The sequence below is a fragment of the Megalobrama amblycephala genome, linkage group LG3 (genome assembly GCF_018812025.1).
Source record: "Megalobrama amblycephala isolate DHTTF-2021 linkage group LG3, ASM1881202v1, whole genome shotgun sequence".
NCBI classification, from domain to species: Eukaryota; Metazoa; Chordata; class Actinopteri; order Cypriniformes; family Xenocyprididae; genus Megalobrama; species Megalobrama amblycephala.
Genome location: NC_063046.1, coordinates 14,178,064 through 14,205,761, shown reverse-complemented (window position 1 = coordinate 14,205,761; position 27,698 = coordinate 14,178,064). Strand labels below are relative to the sequence as shown.

The 27,698-nt window shown below is 35.7% G+C and overlaps 5 protein-coding genes across 6 annotated transcripts; 4 read left to right on the top strand and 1 right to left on the bottom strand.

The window, feature by feature from the left end:
• Positions 1-3,385: 3,385 nt before the first annotated feature.
• mpdu1b (mannose-P-dolichol utilization defect 1b) lies at positions 3,386-8,251 on the bottom strand. Its single transcript, XM_048184094.1, has 7 exons — positions 8,073-8,251; positions 7,453-7,518; positions 6,818-6,950; positions 6,546-6,631; positions 6,313-6,431; positions 6,122-6,232; positions 3,386-4,836 (listed from the first exon to the last, which is right to left on the bottom strand). Exons 1-7 carry the CDS (start codon positions 8,194-8,196, stop codon positions 4,714-4,716), a joined length of 762 nt encoding a protein of 253 aa, XP_048040051.1. The 5' UTR covers positions 8,197-8,251; the 3' UTR covers positions 3,386-4,713.
• Positions 8,252-8,501: 250 nt separating this feature from the next.
• mblac1 (metallo-beta-lactamase domain containing 1) lies at positions 8,502-11,851 on the top strand. Its single transcript, XM_048184096.1, has 2 exons — positions 8,502-8,906; positions 11,037-11,851. Exons 1-2 carry the CDS (start codon positions 8,502-8,504, stop codon positions 11,274-11,276), a joined length of 645 nt encoding a protein of 214 aa, XP_048040053.1. The 3' UTR covers positions 11,277-11,851.
• Positions 11,852-13,387: 1,536 nt separating this feature from the next.
• tm4sf21b (transmembrane 4 L six family member 21b) lies at positions 13,388-16,460 on the top strand. The gene is made up of 5 exons (XM_048184097.1): positions 13,388-13,579; positions 13,775-13,840; positions 14,243-14,379; positions 16,082-16,268; positions 16,430-16,460. The coding sequence occupies exons 1-5, from the start codon at positions 13,388-13,390 to the stop codon at positions 16,439-16,441; spliced, it is 594 nt and encodes a 197-aa protein (XP_048040054.1). The 3' UTR covers positions 16,442-16,460.
• Positions 16,461-17,076: 616 nt separating this feature from the next.
• LOC125264615 (lysophosphatidic acid receptor 6) lies at positions 17,077-19,806 on the top strand. The gene is made up of 2 exons (XM_048184093.1): positions 17,077-17,290; positions 18,078-19,806. The coding sequence occupies exon 2, from the start codon at positions 18,115-18,117 to the stop codon at positions 19,066-19,068; it is 954 nt and encodes a 317-aa protein (XP_048040050.1). The 5' UTR covers positions 17,077-17,290; positions 18,078-18,114; the 3' UTR covers positions 19,069-19,806.
• Positions 19,807-21,531: 1,725 nt separating this feature from the next.
• Positions 21,532-27,192, top strand: her8a (hairy-related 8a). Of its 2 annotated transcripts, none has more exons than XM_048184092.1 (4): positions 21,532-21,585; positions 25,364-25,459; positions 25,619-25,691; positions 26,052-27,192. In XM_048184092.1, the coding sequence occupies exons 1-4, from the start codon at positions 21,559-21,561 to the stop codon at positions 26,510-26,512; spliced, it is 657 nt and encodes a 218-aa protein (XP_048040049.1). In that variant the 5' UTR covers positions 21,532-21,558; the 3' UTR covers positions 26,513-27,192. The 2 variants fall into 2 exon arrangements, with proteins under 2 accessions (XP_048040049.1, XP_048040048.1); XM_048184091.1 differs by lacking the exon at positions 21,532-21,585 and adding an exon at positions 23,442-24,653.
• Positions 27,193-27,698: the final 506 nt, after the last annotated feature.

Below are 27,698 nucleotides of genomic sequence, written 5' to 3'. Positions count from 1 at the left end.
CTGAATGCATAAAGCAGTGGTCTCAAACTGCCGGCCCGCGGGCCATTTACGGCCCGCCCTCCCCCTCTACCCGGCCCTCAACTGATCTCAAAAATAAAACACAATCCGGCCCGCTAAATTATTATTATTATTATTATTATCTAGTTGCTACCTGTCTGATATGCAAAGAAAAAGTCGCTGTTCTAAGGGGCATTCACATTTCGCGTCACATAAGCGGCCGCGCCGCATTCTCCTTCTTTCCAAAGCACTTTCGCTCCAGTGGCGTCTGTCGTTGCTATGCAACCATGAGCCGCGCTCTCAACAGCGTCGCTTCTATTATGAGCGCGCTTGCCTAAATTACAGTAAAAGCACTCGACTTTAAGTCACGAGCGTCGATTTAAACTACCGAAACGCGTCCGATGCAACCATTAAACGTTACCGATGCTCAAACGGCATCTTGGACAAATGTGTCTCAGCTGTATGAGCACCATCACTGCCAAGTGTCTGTCAAGAAACAGAAGAGTGTACAAATGTATTCAGGGATTGTATTTGTTCAGTACCGTGTTGTTCAGTGCAAGATTTTAATGTTATTTAAGCTAACATAAAGTAAGTGAAAATACTTCCACTAAATGTTAAAAACGAATAATGTACGTAACAATGAGAGATTTTTATTTTTTGGCAAAATAAAGTTGATATATATACCCCTCCACGCCACAAGTGTTGCTGGTTTTGTTCCTAAATTACTAATTTTTTTTATTCCATGCACCTTGTTGAATGTGAGAAGTTGCACCAGACTATTGCAATTAATAGTATTATATTAGTAGTATTATATTAGTAATAGTATTATATAATTATATTACACTCTGTAACAATGAGAGAGACACTGCTGTTTACATTTAGTACGGTAAATAAAATATTTATAGTATAATATTTTAGTAGGCCTAATGAAATTGGAAGTAAATGAGAAATATTGCAAAGGAAAGTAAATTTTCTGAAATGTTGCGCTTTCTTGCGCTTGAATGTTAATATGGCCCTCCTATGAGGTGTCAATCACAGAAACGGCCCCCCGCCAATTTGAGTTTGAGACCCCTGGCATAAAGCTTTGATTTTTTTTTTTTTTTAATATGTCTATATTGTGCTTGTTGAATGGTGCTGGTACAGTCCGTGAAAACCAATTTCCTCTAACAAGGATAATAAAGAATGAATCTGAATCTAAACTGTCAAGAAAAAAACCCGACCACTCTCAAAGAACTCTCAAAGTAACCCTCTTTTCCTTATTCCATTAGATATCATTTACATAAAAATAAGCTTTATAAATATATACACTATATAAACACTACCACGCAAAAGTATAAAAGTCTCTTATGCTTACTAAGGCTGCATTTATTTGTTTAAATTACAGTAATATTGTGAAGTATTATTACACTTATTCCTGTTGGCAAAACTGAATTTTCAGCATCATTACTCCAGTCTTCAGTGTCACATGATCCTTCAGAAGTCATTCTAATATGCTGATTTGCTGCCCAAGAAGCATTTCTTATTATTATCAATGTTGAAAACAGTTGTGCTTTTTATTTGAATGAAAACCCTTATATTTTCTAACATTATAAATGTCTTTACTGTCACTTTTGATCAATTCAATACATTCTTGCTGAATAAAAGTATTAATATCTTTAAAAAAAGAAAAAAAAAACATCTTACTGACCCAAAACTTTTATGCGGTAGTGTAAAAAGTGTTCTTATTCACACTTTATATGATTTTGAATTGTATCTTACAATATTCTCTAATGTATGTAATGAAAAAGGGTCGATGATTGACAATAGGTGTGTTTGACATGAACTATTCTTAACCTTGCTGATCGGCAAGAATAGCCGGTTGCAGTTGGAGGTGGAGTTGAGAGCCATCAAGTTAGATACTTTCTGCTTTTTTTGTAATCTACATGAAAGCAAACGGAATGCTGTTGTTGACAATAAATTTAAGTAGAATGTGCGTTCTAAATTTTAAGCAGTTATTTAACCATGAGCAAGTCAGCACAACCGAAGAAAATATAAAGATCCCTTTAGAGAAGCTTACAGAGGAACCTAATCTATTATGCTTCACTTTAATGCAGCTTACATGAAATCTCAGTATAAACAAACTATAATATATATTCAAATGACAATAGTTCCCTGTGTCAAGTCTTGGGTTTAATTTTAATGCTGCAAAGATATGAAGCAATTTACAGAAAAAAAAAAAAAAATTCCTCTATTGGACTATTTGTTACTTGTAAAATATTATTATTATTTGGAATTTGTTTTTGGGATATTTGATTTGGAGAGCCCACTAAGCGTTTTGGAGGTTAGTTTGGAGATTCTTTTGTATTTTGTTTTATCCTTTGCTTCATTTAAAATGATTTATAACTTCATTTTAATATTGTTTGATTGTTTTTCTTTTAAACATCACGCTTCAATTTTTAGTTTGTTTTCAATAATAATAAAAAAAATTCAATAAAACAAGTTATCAATTTTAGTCTAAGTTTTTATCCTGGCAAAATAAAGGTACAAACCTTTTTTGTATGGGACCAGAACAATTATCAGTTAAATTACTGTTAAGGAATCAAATGTATCATTTGAAATTCAGTGTATGGTTGTAAATAAGTAGTATTATTAGATGTAATATTTGTTCTGATTTGTCAATGCAGAGATCATTTCAAGTGTCTGTGCATGAATAAGGTGGTGTTAAATAGAACTCGAAAATTTGAGATAATATCAGAGAAATAGTTTGCTCTTGCTGGTGTAACAGCTTTTTATATTTAGATAAACACTTATTAGATGTCTGTATCTTATCTTTCTGCCATTTGCATTCAGCCGTCCTGTCTGAGTGGATGATTACTATTGTATTTTGAAAATAGTTTCAAAAATAAATTCTACAAAAATGTTCTGCTTACGTCTGTCTGCTCCCTATAAATCTACAAGACAGAGTAAGACTTTTTAAAAATTACAGTTTAATGATCAGCAGAAATATCCAACTGGACAGGCTTCATTCGCCAACATTAAACCAAGAAATCCAACTTGCTGTAGTTTATTAAAGCATTATTATTATTATTTTTTTTTAGGATTTCAGGCAAACTGATTTCAGACTGCTGGGGCTGGACTTAATATAATAGCTAATGAATGCAGAACCAGTACTTTTCTGTGCTGTATACCGTAGAATTGGCTTGACTTTAAAAAGTGATGACGAATGAAGACTAAAGGACTCATGCAAGTCATTAATAACATAGCTAGTGGGGTAAAGGGTACCTACCAGTAGAGAAAACTGACAGAGATTGTATTTTTTACCAACTCTTTGCCTCTCTCTGGTGGTAGAAATATGTATCACAGTCCATCACTTCAAACCATCCATAATGGATAAATGCAAAAACACAACTTAAAACAAGAATAAAACAGTTTATTTTAAAGTTTTTTTTCTACAACTGTCTTTTTTGAAGCTTTTAAGGCTAAAAGAAATGCTTTGTGAACAGTGATCAATAAACACCAACTTATCTGATGGAAATGTTTTACTCAACGTTCAAAAGTACATTGCAACTTTAGATATGAAAAAACCCATAATCACAGCCATTTGTAAAATTTCATTCCTGAAATAAACGAGCAATGCACAATAGATGTTTTCAAGCAAAAAAGGAAAATGAATTCACAAATTTAATGTGTGCAAATATGCAATGTCTATCATTTAAATTAAATGTTCCTTTTACCTGTGGACAGCTTGAAACAACTTGCATTTGATGGATGAACTCTACCATCTATAACAAACAAAAAAGTGCTTTGTAGTAAATTTTTCTTATTTTACCCAGTTCCATTTGGTCATGATGACACTCGACAGCTATTACTATTGCATGACATTGCAAGAAATACAACAGTATTTACTAGTCTCCATGTATTACCTAAAGAAAAACCTTTATTTTGTCAAACACACAAAAAAAGAAAAAGAAAATGACTTTTGTAGGGTTTAATCAACATGAGCATTTCTAGGTACTTGAAGAAATAGTGTCAATATAGTTGGATTTGTCTACACGGAACAGGAAACCGATCCCCTGTAGGGATAATACTCTCCCTATGATGTTCTTTAGCACATGATGACATATTTTCATATGTGCATTTTTTCATATGTGCGAGTATGGATTTTATTTACTTATTTGGTACAAATTCGGTCACTTTTACAAATCTGGAATTCATGTTTACAAAACCTAGGTAGACATTTTTCAGATTTGTTGTTGAATTCAAAATGGCTACATGGGTTTTAGTGAATATGCAGTGAGCCAGGTCAGACAGTATGCCAGTAATTATACATAATGATTTAATACATATGTTTGTAAATTTATAGTTGAATGCAAGAATACTATGGACACTTCTCCCTTCCCTGAGCTAAGAAAATGGTCCAAAAATTGCCTAATTAAATAGCACACTACCATAAAAAGGAATAAAAAGATGGGGGAAAAAAAAAAAAAAAAATCGACAATTATAGAAGGACCCCTCACCATACTGGCTTTTTGGTCCACTTCAGGGCACCTGGAATACACGAATGTGTGCAATTATACAGTATTCAACTGATATGTTAACAATAAATGCATTTAACAACTGAAAAGAGTTCAATTTTACAAGAACCGTCATTTTGATTAGGATACATCTGATCCCCAGTCGGCTGTCCAGTGCACTTGGTTGACTTGGGTGGTCACTGAATTTGCCTTTCATTCGGACCTACTCAGTCTTCTTCCTGAGGGAACTGCTGCTGTTCCAGTAGTAGAGAACCTGAGCTGTGATCACACCATTACAGCAAGAAGAGATGATGTAGGTGATAGCCATGAGAGAATCTCCTGTTTCCTGTACAGAGACATATAGGACACATTAAAATGGTCTCTCATCAATGGACCTATTTCAAACAATGAGGATCTTTCTAAAGCAAGGATGAATTAAATTGAACAAAAAGGGGCCTATTAAGATTTTTACATCATTCCAAGAATATACCATTTCAAATAAATGTTGTTCTTTTAAACTTTTGAAGAATCCTAAAAAAATGTGTCATGGTTTCCACAAAAATATTAAGCAGCACAACTAATATTAAAGTGTTAGTTCACCCAAAAATGAAAATTCTGTCATTTATTACTCACCCTCATGTCGTTCCACACCCGTAAGACCTTGTTCATCTTCGGAACACAAATTAAGATATTTTTGTTGAAATCCGATGGCTCAGTGAGGCCTCTATTGAGAGCAAAGCCACTGAACCTCTCAAGATCCATAAATGTAATAAAAACATATTTAAAACAGTTCATGTTAGTTCACTGGTTCTACCTTATTATAAAGCAACAAGAATACTTTTTGTGCGCCAAAAAAACAATATAACGACTTTTCAACAATGTCTCGTGATGGCCAATTTCAAAACACTGCTTCTGAGCTTTACGAATCTTTTGAGTCAAATCAGTGATTCGGATCTCCTATCAAATGGCTAAACTGCTGAAATCACGTGACTTTGGCGCTCCAAACCACAGATTCGATTCGTAAAGCTCCGAAGCAGTGTTTCGAAATCAGCCATCACTAGATATTGTTGAAAAGCTGTTATTTTGTTTTTTTGGTGCACAAAGAATATTCTCTTCGCTTTAAATAATATTAAGGTAGAACCACTGAACTCACATGAACTGTTTTAAATATGTTTTTAGTACCTTTATGGATCTTGAGAGAGGAAGTGCCATTGCTGTGAAGTCTGAGCCATCGGATTTCATCAACAATATCTTAATTTGAGTTCCGAAGATGAACGAAGGTCTTACGGGTGTGGAACGACATGAGGGTGAGTAATAAAAGACATTGTTTTCTTTTTTGGGTGAACTAACCCTTTAACAAATGCTTCTTAAGTACCAAATCAAGCACCATATATTAGAGTGATTGGATCATGTGACACTGAAGACTGGAGTAATGATGCTGAAAATTCAGCTTTGTCATCACAGAAATTTGAAAATATAATGAAATATAAAACAGTCATTTAAATTGCAATAATATTTCACAATATTACAGTTGTTTTTACTGTATTTTGATCCAATACATGATGTCTTGATGAGCATAAGAGACTTATTCACTTAGATATTGCATGATAGCTCATTACGGTGGTTTTTACCTGAACTGTAGTGAATATGCGTGCTAGAGAGCCTGCAAACAGCAGAAACACTGAAATAGCTGACAGCTGCCCAGTGTGGCCATTTCTGTAGTTGGTACCAGCCTGAATTAACTGAAGACACAGAAAATCAGATAAATACATTTCTGTGTGATCAGCTGTTGAACCAGGTTGTTTCTTTTGGTCTAGCTTACCCGTCCAAAGATGATGGCTGGCATATTAGAGGCTTGCATGGTAGTGACAACAGACATGGGGGTTATGGGAGAGAGGATGACTACCAACAGTCCAAAGTAGACTACCAGAAACCCCAAACCTGCAAGTAATCACAGCATAATCAAAAGGTACAGCATAAACAATTACTTCGAAAATTTAGATTTTTTCCCCCATTTATTTTTTGAAATGGAAAGACGTGGAATTGTCTTATTACCTTTGATGGTGTTTCCTCCATAGTGCTGTATGAGGAAACCAATGGTCACAGTTTGAAACATGAGAAAAAGTGCCTCACCCCAGGAACTGTCAAAAATATTCACAGGTAAATGTTTTATATCTTTGTTTCTAGTAGCCAGTTTTCCACTTTGTTGTTTGACATTTATAAATGCATGGTGTGTGTGTGTGTATGGACAAATATTTACCAAAATGGTAAATAAATTTGAAATTAGACTTCAGCATAATTATGAAAAAGTGTCACTATCGGTGTACCTGAAAGGGAAGTTGTTGGCAATACTGTAGGCCATGGTGCCTGTGATAGCAAACAGCTCTAGCAGTACAGAGTTAAAGCTCAGGCCCTCAGCACTTTTAGCACCAACCAGCTTTAGAATCTGAGGTAGCTTTACTATGAGGAAACATGCACAAAAACATCAGTGTTAGAGGAAATGGTCTGGGTTTTTATGTGCTTGTATTAAAATTGAAAAAATCTCCAGGTCCCAAAAATTCTTCAGTTTTCCAGCATCTTTTGCATATTTGAACCCTTTCCAGCAGTGACTGAATGATTTTGAGATCCATCTTTTCACACGGATAACTGAGAGACTCAAACACAACTATTAAAAAAGGTTCAAACACTCACTGATGCTCCAGAAGGAAACACAATGCATTAAGAGTCGGGGGGTGAAAACTTTTGAACAAGGTGAAGAGGTCTAAATTTTTCTTATTTCGCTTGAATATCATTTTTTTCATTTGGTACTGCCCTTCGGAAGCAACAGAAGATACTCGCATGTTTCCCGGAAGACAAATTAAATACAATTTTCCTTGATCTTCAAATTCCAAATGTTTTCACCCCCATCTATTAATGCATTTTTTATGTGTTATAAAGATGGAGTTTTTTTTTTTTTTTTTACCTAATACAGAACCAAGGATGATCCCAATGCCCAGGCCTTTACTGATCACAATCTTCAGACAATCCACTGTAGAGAATCAAAAACCCAAGTCAGACTTCAATATGATTTGCATGTAAACATGTTGACCACAATTTTAATACTAGCTAAACAGCAAACACAGACATTATTACATGATGTTTATGGCGCAGATGACATTTAACATTATAACGTGTTAATTAATCAAATGAGAAAATCAAGAGTCCTACGTTTTGACTGCCTTTACGGAAACTTCCGATTACTACCGAAGACATACTAGACTCAGTAACAAAGAGCGAGACAAGCTCACGAGGTTTAATGCAAATTAATAATATACATTTACAGCTCAGAGAACCGCAAAACACATTTTTGCATGATAGATGATCATTACTGAATACTAATGTTAAGCAATTAAGCATGTCTGCCTTAAAGTTGACAAAATAATGCAGTTAATACAGAAGTGGCTAAATGATAGATGTTCTGATATTTTACAGAAGATAAATCCTCTTTGTCACTGAATCGTTATAAGTATACCAGGAAATAATCCTGAAATATCTTCCATTGATCTATAAAGATGCAACTAAACTAATAAAACGTGAACTTACCGTGCAGAAGATTGAACTGTAAAAAGAACTCGTCGTAACATCTTTCTGGCATTAAATAATTAACCAGAACATCTTTAAAAGGATCCATGAATGATGTTTCTGCAACTGCTTCAGACGCCGCCATGATGCAAAACGTCAGCTCAAGTCACGTGATGTAATACTTCCTCTTTATTTATGGAAACACTTCTAGTAACTTACTAGCGATTGAATACAGAGGCCACCTAAAATACGTTATTGTCCAATATTATTACTACTATTATTATTATTTGTATTTATTAAATTTGACTTGTCCAACGCGATTGTTCCATAACTCCTTTAAAAGATCCTACTTTGGTAGTTTGTCCTCAGTGACTTTCCGTAGAAGTTTATGACGCGATAGTGAAACTGACATTTCAGCTGTAGTAAACTGAAGTTATCCTAATTACTCAAATGGACATGCATCGCTCAATAAGAAAGAGTGAATCTGGCATCAATTCCGTCATTTCAGGCCACCCGTACTGCGTGTCAGTTTTGAAGGAGGGCTACTGCACAGCTGAAGCAGACGGCTCGTTTAGAGCTGACGGTACCATTTCTTTAATTACCGGACCACAGACTATTCTAGTAGACACTGGGGGTCCTTGGGACAGAGACTTCCTCGTCGAAAAACTCAAGGAGGAGGGTATGACGACAGATAGTGTTGCTATAGTAGTTGGAACACACGGCCACTCTGACCACGTGGGAAACTTGGGATTGTTTCCAGACGCCAAAATAATAGTGGGATGTGACATAAGCGTGGGGGATCGATATCTGCCAAACCAATTGGCTGAGGGACAGCCATACCCTATTGATGATTTTGTAAGTTATCCATATGTCATATAGGGCCATAATGGTAGTAACATGCATTATGTATTATCTCCCTTATTTTGTTAAAATTATTTACATTTTTACAGATTCTGCAAGTGGTTCACATACTTTTTCTTGCAACTGTATATATATATATATATATATATATATATATATATATATATATATATATATATATATATATATATATATATATATACAGTACAGTCCAAAAGTTTGGAACCACTAAGATTTTTAATGTTTTTAAAAGAAGTTTCGTCTGCTCACCAAGGCTACATTTATTTAATTAAAAATACAGTAAAAACAGTAATATTGTGAAATATTATTACAATTTAAAATAACTGTTTTCTATTTGAATATATTTCACAAAGTAATTTATTCCTGTGATGGCAAAGCTGAATTTTCAGCATCATCACTCCAGTCTTCAGTGTCACATGATCCTTCAGAAATCATTCTAATATGCTGATCTGCTGCTCAAGAAACATTTAATGTGTACAATTGTACAAAATATTTGTGTACAATATTTTTTTTCAGGATTATTTGATGAATAGAAAGTTCAAAAGAACAGTGTTTATCTGAAATCTAATCTTTTGTAACATTATAAATGTCTTTACTGCCACTTTTGATTGATTTAATGCATCCTTGCTGAATAAAAGTATTCATTTCTTTAATTTCTTTTCAAAAAAATAAAAATAAAAATTCTTACTGACCCCAAACTTTTGAACGGTAGTGTATAATGCTACAGAAGCTTTGTATTTCAGATAAATGCTGTTCTTTTGAACTTTCTATTCATCAAGGAATCCTGAAAAAAAAAAGTACACAACTGTTTTCAACATTGAAAATAATCATAAATGTTTATTGAGCAGCAAATCAGAATATTAGAATGATTTCTGAAGGATCATGTGACACTGAAGACTGGAGTAACGATGCTGAAAATTCAGCTTTGCATCACAGGAATAAATTACTTTGTCAAATATATTTAAATAGTACACAGTTATTTTAAATTGTAATAATATTTCACAATATTACTGTTTTTTACTGTATTTTTAATTAAATAAATGTAGCCTTGGTGAGCAGACGAAACTTCTTTTAAAAACATTAAAAATCTTAGTGGTTCCAAACTTTTGGACTGTACTGTATATGTGTGTGTGTGTATATATATATATATATATATATATATATATATATATATATATATATATATACACACAGGGGTTAAATTAGGATTTGTTAGGTGGGGGGCTCTGTGGTTTCAGGGGTGCATGTGTATGCGAAGACTACAAAATCGAGTCAATTGACAAACTAAAATATAACAAGTTGAGAGAGCCCTCTGCTATGAACACTAAAATGCTGATCAAAATCATTCTATAGATTCTGGTAGTGTGCAAAGCTACATCTGATGACGACAAAATCTTTCTGTAGGCCTGTGCCCTCTCCTTTGTGTCAGTATGAAATATAAGAGTGATGCTACCATTAAAGGAGAGAATATAAATACAAAATACAGAGTTTGACATTAAGCCTTGTTTTGTGCCTGTCCTTTGAACAACTAAATTGGTCATTCAAAAGTATCTTGCCTGGAAAAAAAAAAAAGGATTTTTTGTGTGTTGTAAATATAATTTATTCTAAAACAAGCAACATTCTCATCAGTGTTTTACCCCCCCCCCCCCAATCTAATAAAATTTGTTTAATCTTTTATTTCAAATTCTTACATTTGATAAATTAAAATAGTAAGACACTATAGGGCTGTTACCAAATTAAATAATTTACACTGAAAAAGTACAACTGCATTCAATAATGTTATGAGATTCTTTAAATATTTTTGAATACACAAATAAAAAAAATGTTGGTGGGAAATTTATAATTTTAAACATGAAATTAATTCGCCAGTAGATGGCGGCAAGTGACCATCTTAATGAGTGGCCCACTCAAACGATTCATTCAAAAGGCTGAATCAAGAATGAAGCAGTTGTTTATGATTGGGCAAAAAAATCCACTTGTCCCGCAGTCCCGGACAAGCGTATGTCGAGCCCTATGTGCCGGGGCTCAATTTAACCCCTGTATATGTATATATGTATATTATAATTAGTTGACACCAGTTCAGTAATCCATTTTATCCACAAGGTATCCGTCATTCCAACACCTGGCCACATGGGCAGAGATGTCAGTGTCCTGGTAAAGGGAACATCAGAGGGTACAGTACTTGTTGCTGGAGACTTGTTTGAACGTTGCCATGATGAAGACTCTTGGAAGGAGCTGAGCGAGAACCCTGAGATACAAGAGACCAACCGACAAAAGGTGTTACAGATTGCGGATGTAATAATTCCTGGACATGGGCCATTATTTAGAGTCCACAAGGAATAATGGCATTGATGAAATCCTGGACCTGAGGTTGAGTTATAGACAGAGCAATTACAGTGAATTGATTACTGCAATTATGAAATAAAGAACACATTAATTTATATAATTCATAATACCATACCATTCATATTTCTCAAATGTATTTCAGATTAGGCTACTGGCTGTTCCTTTTTAGTTGAAAAAAAGTTAATTTCACAAGCTCAACTGCATGGTATAATATAACCAATGTACAATAATGATGACATAAATTGCTGTGTAAATGAGTTGCAGTACTCTGGGTGTGAAATGAATGTTGACCGTGAGTTTTAATCTTCGTTTTTTAGTTTACTTATAATGACTGCTCAAGCCATTGACCCACTTGCTTTTAAGTTATTTTTAGGCTTTATCTTATTTTTAAATCATGTGACAAAAGATGGTTATGGAAGATAACTGACGTCAGATGTTGTGACTCGGCAGTAAATAAGGATCAAAGTTTTCATTCTTAGAATGAATGTACTTTCCCATAATAATGTATAGATGGAAATTTTGTGTGTGCCATCTTATTTTTTTATATATAGGAAATAAAAAATTTAACCTTTGCTGTTGTGAACTCAAGTCTGTGACTGTGTCACCCTCAAGTTGTTTCAAACCTGTATACATTTCTTTGTTCTGTTGAACACAAAGGAAGATATTTTGAAGAATGTTTTTAACCAAATGGTTGTGAGGCACCATTGACTTACATAGTATTTTTTCCTCACACTATGAAAGTCAAAGCGGCCCATCAACTGTTTGGTTGCAAACATATATACAAAATATCTTCCTTTGTGTTCAGCAGAACAAAGAAATGTATACAGGTTTGGAACAACTCGAGGGTGAGTAAACGATGACAGAATTTTCATTTTTGGGTGAACTATCCCTAGGCAATTAAATACAGTGTTGTAATTAGCAATATGTTTTTTTTACAATGTCTTTTTATAGACTATGACCTAAATGTTAATTCATTGCATTATACTGCCATTTGCTGTAACCTATCAAAATATGCTTTATGATTATTCTGTGTCAGCATAAATGTGAAGCATTTTTACTATGTTTGCATGTGTTTTTTTCTTCTCACCCTCAGTCCAAATCATCATTAGGACCTGAAAACATCTGCTTCAGAAATGACTTCCTATTCAAGTAGTGTATTAGCACATTTACTCACCCTTACTGGCAAAAATATTGTATGTAAATTGATTGTTTCAATTTTAGTGGTGGCTCACTGGTCTGTTGCTGCTTTGTACAACATCATACTTTATATTAAGTTCAGATTAAGTTCATTGATGTCAAAAGTTTCTCACAGTGGTTAACCAAAAAAACAGTAAAGTCCGACCACGCATTTGATTAATACTGTAACGGTGAAGTAATTGAGTGTTGTGGTGAACAAAACAAAACAATTTGATTTAATTTATCCCATCTTAAAAATTATAATAAAACAAAGTGTTCTAATAATAGAAATGTTCACATATCTGTACCTTGATCCATTTCCCAATAGGTTTGACGTATGCTGTCGTGACATAAAATAACCGTTTGATGCAGTAGTAGGAACTTGGTCAGAGTTTCCACTGACTAATAGATTTCCTGATTAGAGGGCATGTCTGTACATAAGTGCTCTAAAAGGTTCAGAGTTCAGTAAAGAGCCACACACATACAGGCTCACACCTGCAACAGCAGATAACGTTCATTGATCAAATGATCCAAGATAGATAGCAGAATAATATAAAAGTCATATGATGGCCCTGAATAAATATTGCAAGTAATGCACCTATTTACTTTTTATGGTTAAATGGTTAGCAATAACAAAAGCATTAAGAATATCTCCTTTGTGCAAAACACAGTTTTCTGTCTAATACAATCATTCAGCATGTTGACTGTTTTTGAAAGAGTGACATTGATAATTCAAAGTTCAATCATATTTTTATGACAACTAATAAATCATAAAGATGTGACATCAGTACCTGACCTGACGTCAGATAGGCGTGTTAATCTAGAGCATTTATAATCGGTCCTCTTGTCATTTTAGCACTAGAGAATAAAGGCTTACGCACTTAAAGTCTGTTTAATATTTCTGAACCTTACCAAAACAGAATATTTACATCATGTGTACAGGAAAGTGCGCCAAGTTTATTGGCATCAGCCTCTATCCGCTGGCACTGCTGTCCATCATCTGCAACATTTTTCTGTTTTTCCCTGATTTTCAAGTTACTTATTCTAAGGAGGATGCAAAGGGGCTCTACCGTCTTACAGATGAGATCAAATACATGGGAGGCGTTGTTGGAGGAGGTGTCTTGGTGAGGAAATTCTATCTCGTTGTATTGTTATCGAGTTTTCCCTTGACATTTCTGATGGTGTTGTCTGACCAGTTTCTTGGCACTATTTACCCGAAAGCATCCATTCTGGCTTCTGGAATACATTGTAGGCTGTTTCTCTGTATCTCTGCTTTAACATATTTTATGTTGATAATGTCTACTGTTTTTCTCTTTTAGGTATTAATTCCTGCGATTCACATCCATAGCACTGGGAGAGAAGGCTGTTGTGCAAACCGCTGTGGGGTGAGTTCTGCTAGGGTCACAGATAGTCCACCCAAAACTGAACATTTTGTCATCATTTAATGACCCTTATGTCGTCCCAAACTTGTATGGCTTTCCTCCTGTTTTTTGAATTGGCACATTTTATTTATTTTTTATTTTTTTGTCCATACAATGAAAGTCAAAGTTGTTCTGGACCCCACTTACTTTTATTGTATGGGTGAAAACAGCTGAAATATTCAAAATATCTTTTGTATTTCATAAAAAGGAAAGACATACAGGCTTATGTCATGATGACAGAATTTTCATTTTTAAGCAGTTTCTTCAACATAAGCAAATTAAGTGATTATGACCAAATATGCTTACATTTTTCACTTGGTGAACCTTTAACTGACCTACGTTGGTTGTGTTCTCTTTGTCCATTAGATGTTCCTGTCCATCATCTTTGCTGCAATTGGTGTGGTTGGTGCTTTGTACAGTGGTGTTACAGCTGTGTTTGGTTTGGTTAATGGACCAGTTTGCTTGCCTGAACATGGTGATTGGAGCAGACCATTCATGAACAGGTGTGAAAATGAATGGTCCATTCTATTTTCAGAACTCAAAACATCCTATCCACCTTTTTCCTGACCAGCCTACTGCGTTTTGAATTATGGGTGGCACTTCCGGTTTGGGGAACTTCCATTCAAAAAGACTGAAATGAATCATTTCAAATTATAAGGTTGCCCTGCAAACAAAGTCTGAACGTCAGTTTGACTGAATGAGCTGGCAACTTCATGTTTTATTTTCAGACATCGTGAGAATAACGCGACGCTTTGGTATTTTAATGTGTCATGCTAGAATATCAAGAGCTCTTTTCAGTCGCTGCATTCTTTTCCTCATGAGTATTTTCTTTGTTCCCTTTGCATTCCGCTGTAATAGTATGAAAAAGGACAACATGCCTACTGTTTTTTATGGTTTGTTCTCGCTTTTTAATTTACGATATATCCCATTAATTATTCATTGGAATGAACGAAGAATCTCTCGTTTTTCTCCTCATATCCTCGCGTCTCTTTCCAGGTTTGTTTTCACAGGTAAATGCAATTTATTATCTGTCAAAGTGACGCAGATAACTTTAGTATATCACGCAGCGCTTGAGTAAATGAACATAGTAGAATAATGCCATCTCACTGTAGCCTACCCAGTTGTTTTTGTCTTCTTAAACTTATTATTGCGTTCATAGAGGAGAATCCCTACTTGGAATAGATCGTGTCTTTCAGTGTTGGCAACTTATTTTCAGGGGAAGTTGCAGAAGGCAGGTCGATTTCTTGCTGAACGATGCTATGTATCTATGATCAGATATTTATCGGTTTATGATATTTATGATAAGATATTTTTTTATTTTTAAATGCAACATTTAATTATTGAACAGTTTTTGAGCAATTACATTTTCATATTCTCTTAGTAAAAAAATACAGTTTTAAACAATGTATTGGTAATTAGTGCCCTACACTCTAAATAAGTCTGTAAAAATAGGGCACAATGCACTGTATGAAGGAGTTATCCATATTGATTTTTCACAGGTGTTTTAAATTAAATTTTGTGTTTTAGGGTTACACAGATAATGTCCTGCATGTCAGAAAATTACCAGTACCTTTTTAATTTTTCTACAATTTTATTTCTCACAGTGTACCTAACTGAACAATTTTAGGTACAAGCTAATAACATGCTGATGATCAATTATTATTGAAAAATTGCAACTCTCAACTTATTTCACATATGATGTGTGTGCATCTTTCTTCAGCGTTCTCCAGGCTGATGTGCTGCTTGGTTAGCTAGCTGTTCAACGGTTTCCTCTTTTTGTGTAATTTAGATGAAAATATGAGCCTTTTTTATTGTTTGAGTCACTTTTCAAAAGATGCTGAAAGTTGTCAAATACATTTTAAAAATAGCTAAATTTGTTACTTGGTGCTTTTTAGAAAGAAAAAAAAATGCTACGGTAGTCGGAAAAGTTGCTAAATCTAGCAACAAAACTGTTTAGTTTTCAACACACTGATTTACACTGTTTACAGCTTAACGGAAGTCACATCCATAATTTGCGCAATGGATAAGATGGATAAAAATGGTCTTCATGACAACTACAATAGGGCTTTTTGGCCACAAATATGTGCAAGAAAATAATATTTTAACATAATAATGTACATCAAAATAATGTGTGGAGCTTTACTGCTTTTAATGTCTTTTTGTTGTTATTTATTTATTTATTTATTTATTTATTTATTTTTGCAGCACTGAAAACTACTTGGGAAACCCTGACATTTGGGACACTTGCAAAGAGCCAGAAAATATTGTGGAGTTCAACATTGGCCTGTTTGCCGCCCTGCTGGTGGCTGCTTGTTTAGAACTGCTGCTCTGTGGATTTCAGGTGCTCAACGGCCTCTTTGGATGCATCTGTGGTACATGCAATCGCAAAGAGGTATGTACTGGTGACTTGATTTCTAAAGGTCATTCCATTATCCATTTACTGCTTTTTACTGATGGTGTTGCAATGTCTAATAAAAGACTGATTTATGGTTTTAGCATGGTGCCTTGTAAAATGATCTGATAGTGGGTCTTAATTATGTTTTATTCCTTTAGGTGGTGGCATAAGTTCAAAATGACAACAGACCAGATAACACGGGATCAAGATCTATTGCCACACATTGGTTCTCAGTACTGATCAATGACCATTAACTAATGTGGAAGTGAACAGTAATTAACAAGAAAGGACCTGTAAAACTTACGCCACCGATTAACATCTTTTCTATTGAAACATTGTTTGCATGTCATGCTATTGAATAATAGACAGAGAATATGTGTCAGGAAACACTCCCTGGTCATCAATGTGAATAAAATGAGTTCATTTGTTGTGTAAATGTAAATAAGTCAAAGTTGTATTTGTTTTCTTATTTTATGTTGTAAAATATTTGGATGTTTTAAATGATAGTTCAATGTTATGTTAAAATCAATGCATTTATATTTACATAGTCATTTTTAATTTATTAAAATGTATATAGATACACAATTAATTATTTCTTTAAAAAAACTGCCCCCGTGTTACATCAGGAGCTGATACTGGTGGCATTTGCGATTTACGGTGGAAGAAGTATTGGGTTGTTCTTATGAAGATTTGTATCAAGATCTAAATTTACAGACGTTTAACACATTTTATTCTAAATAAAACTTTTAACAGGTTTTGGCTCTTCTATTGCATGTTTCTCTTTTTTTGTGATATGTGACCTATTACTGAGGAGTTCAATGTGGTTTTTGGATGTGGATATATGCGTTTTTCAGTGTAGCATAAGATAACACATTAAAAAGAACACAGACATGACGAGTACTCACCACAAAACGCATTTCCTGAATTGAAGACGAGGAGAAATGAGAATGCAACTGCAGAAGAAGAAGTCTTCAGCATCAGTACCAACAGAAGAAACTCTCTTCTTTATAACAAAAACGGTAAGTCTACAATAACCTGCCTGGTTCTCAATGAGAAATGTTTTTTTTCTTTCTGACATCTGAAATATTGTAAATGTAAATTATAAAATGTAAAGATATTCTAGGTGTATTAATGGCATTCGACTTCTCTGCCATATGGCTTGTCTGTAAATACATAAATGGCATTTTTAGGCAATGTTTTTTTGTTTTTTTATTGCAGTCCTGACATTAAATAAATTGTATATGTATATATAAGACACATTAGTTTAAAAGTATTATTTTAATTTAGTGTGCAAGTAGTAAGCTGTAAATATATATATATATATATATATATATATATATATATATATAACAAGTAAAATTGCAACTGAATTTGACAGTTTTGACTTTGTTAACCCATTTTCTGTTCCACGGTAAAAACAAGGGATACAACAGTAAAAACAGCATTAAAATGTACAAAAAGAGTTTTTCATTTTTATGTCTTCTTTTTTGTTTATCTCACATAACCCTTGTGCAAAATTCTAACAAGATCTGAAATGTACATTGTACCCTTTATGTCACTTGACCTTTAAAAATACAAGTGTTAACCCTACACAGTTTTCTAAACGCGTTGAGTAGGAGGAAAGGTGTACTTTAAGATTCCCCCCCTTTTTTCAAAATTTCCTACTGATGCAAGCTACTGTATGACTGCAATACTTTGAAGAACTTTTAAATATGAAACATGCAAATTTCTACTGCGATTTATAAGCATGATATAGCTAGTTGATAACATTTCATTACACAACTCTTTGTTTTTCTGTCATTACAGGCTATTTAAGTCAAGGAGATAAATCCTAAGATCAGCAATGTTGAATTCTACATGTCCACATTCAGAACGCCAGAATGTGGTTTTTGTCACCGTGTATTCAGTGGTCTTCATATTTGGACTGACGCTCAACGTCACCGCACTTGTAATTTTTTTCCGCAACTCTAAATCACAGTCGCACACCACCACGTACATGGTTCACCTAGCCTTTGCTGATGTTCTTCTGGTTTGTATGCTTCCAGTGCGGATCTTTTACCACACGGGGTTGGGGATTCCGCCCCAGCAATTATGTGATGTTACCGGTCTCGTAATGCTAACTAACATGTATAGTAGCATCCTCCTCCTCACATGCATTAGCTTTGACCGTTGCATAGCAGTGTGCTTCCCGTTGTCTTCTCGAGTCCGTGAGGGCCGCAAGAAAGCATGGTGCATGTGTCTGGGAATCTGGATCCTAACAATTGGAACGAGCTTTACGGTCTATTTAAAAAATAATCACAATGCCACTAATACGAGCATCATGTGTTTTGGAAATTTTCCGAGCTATGCCACTCAAACATCTGCTCTCATTTCCACGCTAATTGTTGGGTTTGGGATCCCACTAACCCTTATGATTATCAGCTCATGGGGGCTCGTCCGGGCTATAAGCAAAAGCACGGCTGTCCAGACTAGTGACCTAGTAGACAGTGGAAAGATTAAAAGGATGATAATAACTAACTTGGCGATCTTTCTGTTCTGTTTTCTGCCTTATCACGTTATGCTTGTGGTACTTTATGCCTATGAAAAGACCACACCGTGCTCACTGTTAGCCGCCTACCGGTACAGCCTCATGGTAGCTTGCCTGAATGCAATGCTCGACCCCCTGGCCTACTACTTCACAACAGAGACGTTTCGAAGGAAAATGGACGTTGAGACTGCCGCTGTACGCAAAAAATGGCAAACAAACAGTCACAGCTCGGACGGAAACAACCGTTCACGTGCCCCGCTCACAACGTAAGCGGCAGCTGAACTCAACTCCGAAGATGAAAATGAATGTTTTGCAGGTCTCGTGCTTACAGTGAATTGGTTGACATGAAAGTTCTCACATAGATTTCGGCTGTAATAGGAAGGAAACATCTAGAGATAAGAGAGTTCAGTCGAATATGACTCATACGTTTAAAAACAAAGAATGAAGAAAAAAGGAAGCCACAAGTCTTTTCAGTCCTGAACTGCTGTCTGCATGCAAACAATGTTTGCAAATAAGTGTAATGTAAAGTTTAAGTTCCTTTTTAGAGGGCCTTGGTTTTTCTCACATATGCAAGATTGACAATTTAAGACCATTAATTATTATTTATGAACATGTTCTATGAGCATATCCACATGTATATATTTGTAAAGTTTTTACATTTTTTAAACGATTCATAGCCTTTCAGTTGTGCAATGGTGTTTTGTTGTTGTATTTGTTACTGTTTGTAAGCATAATTTTGCATGTATTTTTGAAATTTACATAAAATAATATATGTACATATGTGTTTAATTTAAGTTTAATTGTTTAGAATTTACTGTTACTTTTGAACGTTTTAGAATTAGTATAGTGAAATTGTTTTAAAAAAAACACCAAACCCTCTTTCCTGCCCATTTCTACACCCTTCCCCCTCTCTAGTCTCACATCCGTTTGACCTGGTGTGCATAGCTTGTTCTGAGCATAACGAAAATCTTCTCATGTGTATATGTTAATAAAAGTGTTTAGTCTCTTTTTGCAGTTGTAATTATTCATTTTTATCAATCCATGTGATTTTCTTCTTCTGAGAGGTGACAAAGAGAAATAAAAAATAATTTGCTGAAGAAGCACATTTCATTGGACAAGCAGCATTAAACACTTAGGGTGAATTTGGGGCGATTGGGCACTTTTTGCCATGGAGATGACTGGGGAAAAGTGTCCCAATCTACCTGAATTCACCCCTGTAGTTCACCTGAGTGCCTAGGTCCGATTTTCTGGGATATAATCTTAAAGGGATAATTTACCCAAAAATGAAAATTCTGTCATCATTTACTCACCCTCGGGTTGTTCCAAACCTGTATAAATTTCTTTGTTCTGCTGAACACAAAGGAAGATATTTTGAAGAATGTTTGTAACCAAATGGTTGTGACTTGTGCATTGACTTACATAGTATTTTTTCCTCATACTATGAAAGTCAAAGCGGCTCATCAACTGTTTGGTTACAAACATTCTTCAAAATATCTTCCTTTGTGTTCAACAGAACACAGAAATTTATACAGGTTTGGAACAACCCGAGGGTGAGTAAATGATGACAGAATTTTCATTTTTGGGTGAACTATCCCTTTAATGGCAAAATAAAGATCTTGATAAAGATGCATGTGAATACTCTTCAAGTCTCCTGCATGTGTGAGTGACTAACTTACCCATAAGTTGTCCATGGGAACTAAAGTTGTCAAACCCATACCGCATCAGAGCCAGGAGTATTGCCTGGAAAATCCGGCCATTGAATCAATAAGATTTCTAGGGCGGAGCAAATCCGAGCAAACAGGAAGCGGAGTAAACAAATCAGAGAAGGGCGGATATGACGTTAGCAAAGTGACAAGAGAGTCAACAGCGAAAAGTAAATAATTAATGTGTTTTTGGTCATTTAAAACTGAATTCACGGATGAATAGAACAAACTCTCAGTATATATCAGTCTGGCCTTGCCAGGCAACCAGGAGTAGGCTATCCATGGGTTTCAAAGACGTCACTTCCGCTATGCCCGCCGCCATATTTGTGTCCGGTCAGAGCTGCGCGCTCTGTTTAAGTCTATGGTGACAGCAGCTACAACTAGCAGAGGAAGGCCAACAAAACACTCGCAGAAGGTTCACAACAAATGTACAATATGTCTGGGATATGTGGTGCTGTTAGCCGTTTCAACAGTCGTCAGAACTGCAAATTTATTTGATCCCAAAGGAGTTAGATCGGCAGAATTATTGGTTTCATTCAGAAAGGACCATACCACTGGCAGCCAAACAGCAATGCACAACATTAATAACTGCTGGGACTGTCATTTACATAAGATTATAATTGTATACAATATTGTATTAAAATATTGTGAATTCTAGTTGCTGTGTTTCGGCGTGTTATTACAGGATGAACAAATTCACGACACGAGCTGCCTAGTTCAAGTACATGCGTGCAGGGACGTGCACAGGGGGGTTGCTCAGGTTGCCCGGGCAACTGCCCATATGCCCTTCTCGACTCACTTTGCCCTTCCGAGGTGGAAAAAAATAAATAAAAAAATCGTACAATGGATGCAGAATTTCACGTAGGCCTAGATAAAAAAATAAAAAAAAAAAAAAATCGCAAAGCCTCATTCACTTCCATATTCGGGCATCCGTCCTAAAGTGAAAGTCAGTAGGGGAAGGGCAAACTCTGTTTGCGTGGCTGCAGCGCTGCACGCGACCGGCACCTGAGCTGAGCCTGCATGAGCGGCACTAGAAGTAGATTGTCGCGGTTGTCGGATGAGACGACTTAACGTTGTCGGAAAGGTGAGTAAGGTTATAATCGTTAACGAAAACGAACGAAAAAACGAAAAAAATTAGAAAAATAATGCACACCTGAGGTGGTGATTCGGTCACGACTCGAAGCGGAGTCAATTATTCCGCTTATACCACGGTTATTCTCAGTCCTTCATATAGCCCGTAAGTTTTTTTTGGGGGGGTGGGGGGGGGTTGTTGTTGTTGGTAGGGGAGAGCCCTTTTTTTTTAGGTCAGAGCAACTGCCCCTCAAAATTCCTGTGCACGTCCCTGCATGCGTGCATGATTTTGTGCAAATATAAGTTGTAATTTTATGTCTATCTTGTATAAATATATATGAATTACCTTATATAGGATTTGTTCCGTTGAGTTAATTAACTTTGTTTACGGGTTTTTATTCTCTTCAGCTTCAGCGTGCGCAGCTCAAACAGCAATGATTAAGTCATTAAAATGTTTACAGTAATATTAAAATTTTCATATTTTTAAAAAAAATGATACATTATTTTTAATAACTAGCTCTTATATTGTTCTTGTATTATATTCAGCAACACATGGTTTGATTAATAAGGATCACGAACGATAACAGATTTTTTTCTCAAGTCATCTCATTTTGATAGTATTATTTGAGCTGCGCGCGCTGAATAAACATCCGTAAAATGAAGCGCTTTAAGTTAATTAACTCAAAGGAACACATCCTATATAGGGCAATTCATATATATTTATACAAGATAGACATAAAATTACAACTTATATTTGCACAAAATCATGCACGCATGTACTTGAACTAGGCAGCTCGTGTCGTGAATTTGTTCATCCTGTAATAACACGCCGAAACACAGCAACTAGAATTCACAATATTTTAATACAATATTGTATACAATTATAATCTTATGTAAATGACAGTCCCAGCAGTTAATAATGTTGTGCATTGCTGTTTGGCTGCCAGTGGTATGGTCCTTTCTGAATGAAGCCAATAATTCTGCCGATCTAACTCCTTTGGGATCAAATAAATTTGCAGTTCTGACGACTGTTGAAACGGCTAACAGCACCACATATCCCAGACATATTGTACATTTGTTGTGAACCTTCTGAGAGTGTTTCGTTGGGCTTCCTCTGCTAGTTGTAGCTGCTGTCACCATAGACTTAAACAGAGCGCGCAGCTCTGACCGGTCACAAATATGGCGGCGATAGAATACAGTGACGTCGCTGTTGTAAATTGAGCACCCCCTGGTGGTAGGCTAAATCAAACATTTTCCTATCAGCTGTTGTATAAAGGAACAGACTTATCTGTCAAATTAAAGGATTAGTTCACTTTCAAATTAAAATCACCCCAAGCTTTACTCATCCTCAAGCCATCCTAGGTGTAAATGACTTTCTTCTTTCTGATGAACACAATCAGAGAAATATTAACAAATATCCTGACGCATCCAAGCTTTATAATGACAGTAAGCGTTACTAAACGAGTATGAGCTGAAGAAAATGTCTCCATCCACATCCATCCATCATAAACATATTCCACAGTTAGGGGCCGTTCACATATTGCGTCTTTTGCACGCTCAAATTCGTTATTTCAAATGTAGCCGCGCGGCAGGCGCGCTCATAATGGAAGTGTAGCGGTCGCGACACACATGCGGTGCATTTTTTTTCCAGGTGCATCAAGAATGCCGCAAGTGCACCGTAGGTCATGTGACAAGAATCCTTTGCTGAAACTTCCTCGTCCTCGTGGAGAGCGCAGTTCATGCAAAGAATACACTAACAAGAAGCGACAGTCAATAGAACGTTCCATTGCACCCCCCCCCCATCATTAATATTTATATTATGTTCATGAGAAAGAATAAAGTCATAGGATGGCTTGATGGTGAGTAAAGCATGTCTATTCATAGGGTGCAAAATCTTTGAAACTATGTATCTAGGCCATAGGCTATTTTATTTCCCCAAAATATTAGAAAATTTCTGTTTGCAAGTTAACAAACATTCTTAAAAACTAATTAATGTTTAATTTGACACGTTTTTTCTTCTTCTGTCATTTACTCTATGTTAGCTTATATGGTGATAGCGAACTTTGTGTTGCGCACAATTCTCCTAATTTATCGAATCTTTCTCTTGCTGTGTTTTTCTGGGCTGCTGAAGAGTTTAAGATGGCCATTAGGGATTTGGCACCCTGTCTATTATTCCGTTGACTGTGGGTCATTATGGCCGGACAACAGCAGAAAAAGAGATCTTAGCGTGCTTCAGTGGAGTGTGCCCGTCCCGTAGGTGAACAGAACAATGCTGAAGGGGGTAGAGGGGATGGGTCGCGCGCTGTGGAGGAAGGGGTGGGAAACTAGGAGATAATAGTAGTTCTCCCACTGTGAAAACACTTAAAAACTAAGATTTCTTTGCCATTGTTGCGCGTTCGCTACCATCCTCCAACTTTTACCATCCTCTGTCTTTGTTGGGGTAGCGGATACCCCATTCTTGTTTTTGTTTACATATTATGAATAACATTGCTTCTAGAAATCAATATGAAAAATATGTTTTTAAATGCAACGTAATGCATTTATTTCATCTACCTATGTGCTCTACACCAGAATCAAAGCGGCTCTTTTATGCATCCACAGGTGCACCCGTAATTGTGCACTTTTCAACTATAGCGTGAATAGTCCCCAAATGAGAGCCACTTTCATTTTTCGTTTTCCAGTTGAGTCAAACTATTTCTGAAAATGTGTCACATGTGAAATCAAACTTTTGAACTCTGTGCTTTACTCAGTGCACCATCACTATGCGTGGAACGTGGGATTCGTTCTGTTTAATAGGCCAAACCCGAGACTGTGGGAAATTGTGCAGCAAAAAGCACCCGTATTGTCATGGTAATTTCGGTGGGTGGAGGTTTGAGGGGGAGTGTGGGTACATGTTAAACGAGGTTAAGTAAGCTTGTTTAGTTCCAAGTTTTATCAAGCCAACGCCACCGCAAACTTTCAGAAAAACTGGTGGGAAAGCGATAAAGTTTCTAAACAGTTTCTTAGAAGTGCAGAATAATGACGGCCTCCAATATGGGCAACGGCCCGGAGAAGAACTTCAACGCAAAAGAAGAGAGAAAGGTATGTGACACCGTCGTCATTTTGGTTTGTTTTGTGACGTATGCAGCTATGGCAAAGTATGCATTTGTTTAATAGGGGATACAAGTGTAAAACGTTTAAAGTAACTGAACGTGAAATAGTGCATTTTTTTTAGTAAATCTTATAGAGCAACTTTAAAAAAGTTGGCTATATGCACAAGTTCCAGACTGCTGTTTGAGTGAGTGTCCTCTGTTAATATTATATTGAATATAGGCCTATCTAAAGAAAACAGTTTAAGACATAAATGTCAGAAATAGAAGTAGCAGTTACTAAGTGGTCTATTCCATAAAACAATTATATTGTTTTGCACATCTAAATATTGTTTAGTATCTAACTTTTAGATGTGCAGTAATTCCTTATGAATATAACCTTATATGTGAAAAGAAATTGCAGTTTTCTCATGCAGTCTCTTTAAAATGATTTCCTTAAATCAGTTGATACGTACTGTTGTGAGAGTTGGACATACTGAATCTTAAATAACTATTACACTATTGACATGATTGAGTAACTTTAGTGAAGTCTTTAAATGTTAAATAATTGCATGTAATGAACTCAGTTGAGAATATTTCACACATAACTCAGACATGCACCTTACACGAGTCTTGTATCGTCAAATTTGTAGTGAATTAATCCCCTGAGGATGTCTAATGAATATTTCATAGACCCTAAAACTGGCTTGTTTATCATTTTAGCTGAGGAAACCCTTGATAGAGAAAAGACGCAGAGAGAGGATAAACTCGAGCCTCGAGCAACTAAAGGGTATAATGGTGGATGCCTATAATTTGGATGTAAGTGACCTAAATAAACATGAATAAAAATTAGAGACATTCTTTGTATTTGAAATCTCTTTGCACCAATATAATTTGAATCATTTTAATAAATGTATAACTTTTTAAAATGAAAACAAATACACTTAAATGGCACTTCTCCTTTAATTTTTCCCACAGCAATCTAAATTGGAGAAGGCTGATGTTCTTGAGATAACAGTTCAGCACATGGAGAACCTTCAAAGAGGACCAGGTTAGACTTTCTATGCTAAAACAATTTAAGCCTACTTTTTTGTCTTTAAGGGGAAATTCATGATTGTTTACATTAAAAATGAATGCAAAATATTATATTATTGAAGTATAAAACTTTTTTTTTGTTTTTTTGATTGACTTCAATATACATGTATTAAGTTTTAGAAGTATGATAAAAGATCTATAAATCTAAATACCCTCTGATTTTGCACTTTTTTTGGTATGCACTGAGCACTTGTGTATTTTTATTTCCTCTGAATAACAAAGGAAATTGTGTGCAGGCTTTTGTGCTTTTTTATTATTATGATTACATGAAATCACTTCCATGGCCTTATATGTATAATTTTGCATTGATTTTCAGGTGGTAGTCACAGTCCAGGCACTGGGTTTGAGTCTCGACAAAGATACAGCAGCGGGTATATTCAGTGCATGCATGAGGTGCACAACCTGCTCCTGAGCTGCCCTGGGATGGACAAGACTCTTGGTGCGCGTCTGCTAAACCACTTGCTGAAATCTCTTCCCCATATCAGCACTGAGGCTGGTTCTGTTGGCACCCCTGGCCCTATTCCTCTATCCCCGACCCATTCCCCACTTAACCTGCCTTCCTTACAGGCTCATTCTCTCCACCTGCACACCCCTCCATCCCCTTCAACTCCTTCCCCACCCTCCAGCCCCACTCACTCACCCAGAGTCCCACTGATTAGAGAGAGACCCCGAGAACAACCTTCTCCCCCCAGGTCTCCTTCCCCTCAGTCTCCAGCACAATCGGCCCTTCCCCCTTTCTTTCCAGGGGCTGATCCTTCCATGTGGAGGCCCTGGTGAATGAATCCAGCCCAACCCCCCCATTTGCCCTCCCCTTGCCCCTCCTGGCCTGCCCTCTTCTACCTAATAGTTTCCATTACATTTGATCTCTTGAGAGGTTGTAGGGCTTTCCACTCAGAGGGGTGCGTCATATTGGGTTACAAAATCTCACTGGGTTGTGTGGTATCATTTAAAGCACTGTACTGCATGCTTGGAAACAAATGATGTTATGTGCATGCTTTGAGGGTATGATCACAAATGACACCAAAGCTGCCCTCATTGACTGTATATACTAGTTATTGCTATCTTGACTACTTATAGGGCAAATTTAGATGACCTTACTTTGGTTTTCTTTTCTTTCTTTTTTTTTTTTTTTAAACAATAGCTGGGTTTTAGATATGGTGTATTTTGTACATGTAGCAAAGGGGATTTTGTTAAAATCATGCATATTTCTCTACCTTAAATGCAAAACACTAATAGTGACTCAGAATGGGTAGAATGGACAAGATCATTTGTGAAAAATACTCCATCCTTGTATATTACAAGAAGCGAGGAGTCTTGACTAGTACCTCATATTGAAGCAGTTAAAACTGGTTTCCTTTATGAAAAATCAGAACTGTGTATTGATTTTGTACTCTCATAGCATTTGAAAATTATGATGATTGTGGTAAAGGTGATTTTAAAATAAAACATGACACTAATCAGTTTGTATGTGTGCCTTTTTTAAACTAATATTTAATCACTTGTACTTGATATCTGGCTGTTAACCCAGTTTTACTTTTACAAACAGCGTCACAGGCATTTACTTCTAAATGAAATTGCTCAGATTATAATATTATGTACATCCCATTGTATTTTCACTTGTATTTTGGCAGCAATTTGAACTTGAAAAATTTGATCTACTAGCCTACATCTTGTACAGTAACTTTGCTTTCCATTCAATACACTGTGTAAATATGAAAAATTAAAACACATTTTTTCAGATAATTTGCTGATGGATAATTTAGCTTGGCAAAGACAAAAGAGCTCAAGATCAACAAAATATCAAATAAGCAAAATGTCTGTTAAATGACATTCCAATCGAATTAAGGCTAACAATACTATATATTCCTTCAATCTATATTGTCAGACATGGTGTAATTACTGAAAACAGCCTGAGGATGTCACTATTTACTAGTCACATGCTAAGTCACAGATTATATTAAAA

Coding starts and splice junctions, on each gene's coding strand:
- mpdu1b (XM_048184094.1), bottom strand. CDS start 8,196: ATGGCGGCGTCTGAAGCAGTTGCAGAAACATCATTCATGGATCCTTTT. Junction 7,519..8,072: donor ACAGTTCAATCTTCTGCACG/GTAAGTTCACGT, acceptor GATTCTCTACAG/TGGATTGTCTGAAGATTGTG. Junction 4,837..6,121: donor GCATATTCACTACAGTTCAG/GTAAAAACCACC, acceptor GTCTCTGTACAG/GAAACAGGAGATTCTCTCAT.
- mblac1 (XM_048184096.1), top strand. CDS start 8,502: ATGGACATGCATCGCTCAATAAGAAAGAGTGAATCTGGCATCAATTCC. Junction 8,907..11,036: donor CATACCCTATTGATGATTTT/GTAAGTTATCCA, acceptor TTTATCCACAAG/GTATCCGTCATTCCAACACC.
- tm4sf21b (XM_048184097.1), top strand. CDS start 13,388: ATGTGTACAGGAAAGTGCGCCAAGTTTATTGGCATCAGCCTCTATCCG. Junction 13,580..13,774: donor TTGTTGGAGGAGGTGTCTTG/GTGAGGAAATTC, acceptor TTTCTCTTTTAG/GTATTAATTCCTGCGATTCA. Junction 14,380..16,081: donor AGCAGACCATTCATGAACAG/GTGTGAAAATGA, acceptor TTATTTTTGCAG/CACTGAAAACTACTTGGGAA.
- LOC125264615 (XM_048184093.1), top strand. CDS start 18,115: ATGTTGAATTCTACATGTCCACATTCAGAACGCCAGAATGTGGTTTTT.
- her8a (XM_048184091.1), top strand. CDS start 24,591: ATGACGGCCTCCAATATGGGCAACGGCCCGGAGAAGAACTTCAACGCA. Junction 24,654..25,363: donor ACGCAAAAGAAGAGAGAAAG/GTATGTGACACC, acceptor TTATCATTTTAG/CTGAGGAAACCCTTGATAGA. Junction 25,692..26,051: donor GAACCTTCAAAGAGGACCAG/GTTAGACTTTCT, acceptor ATTGATTTTCAG/GTGGTAGTCACAGTCCAGGC.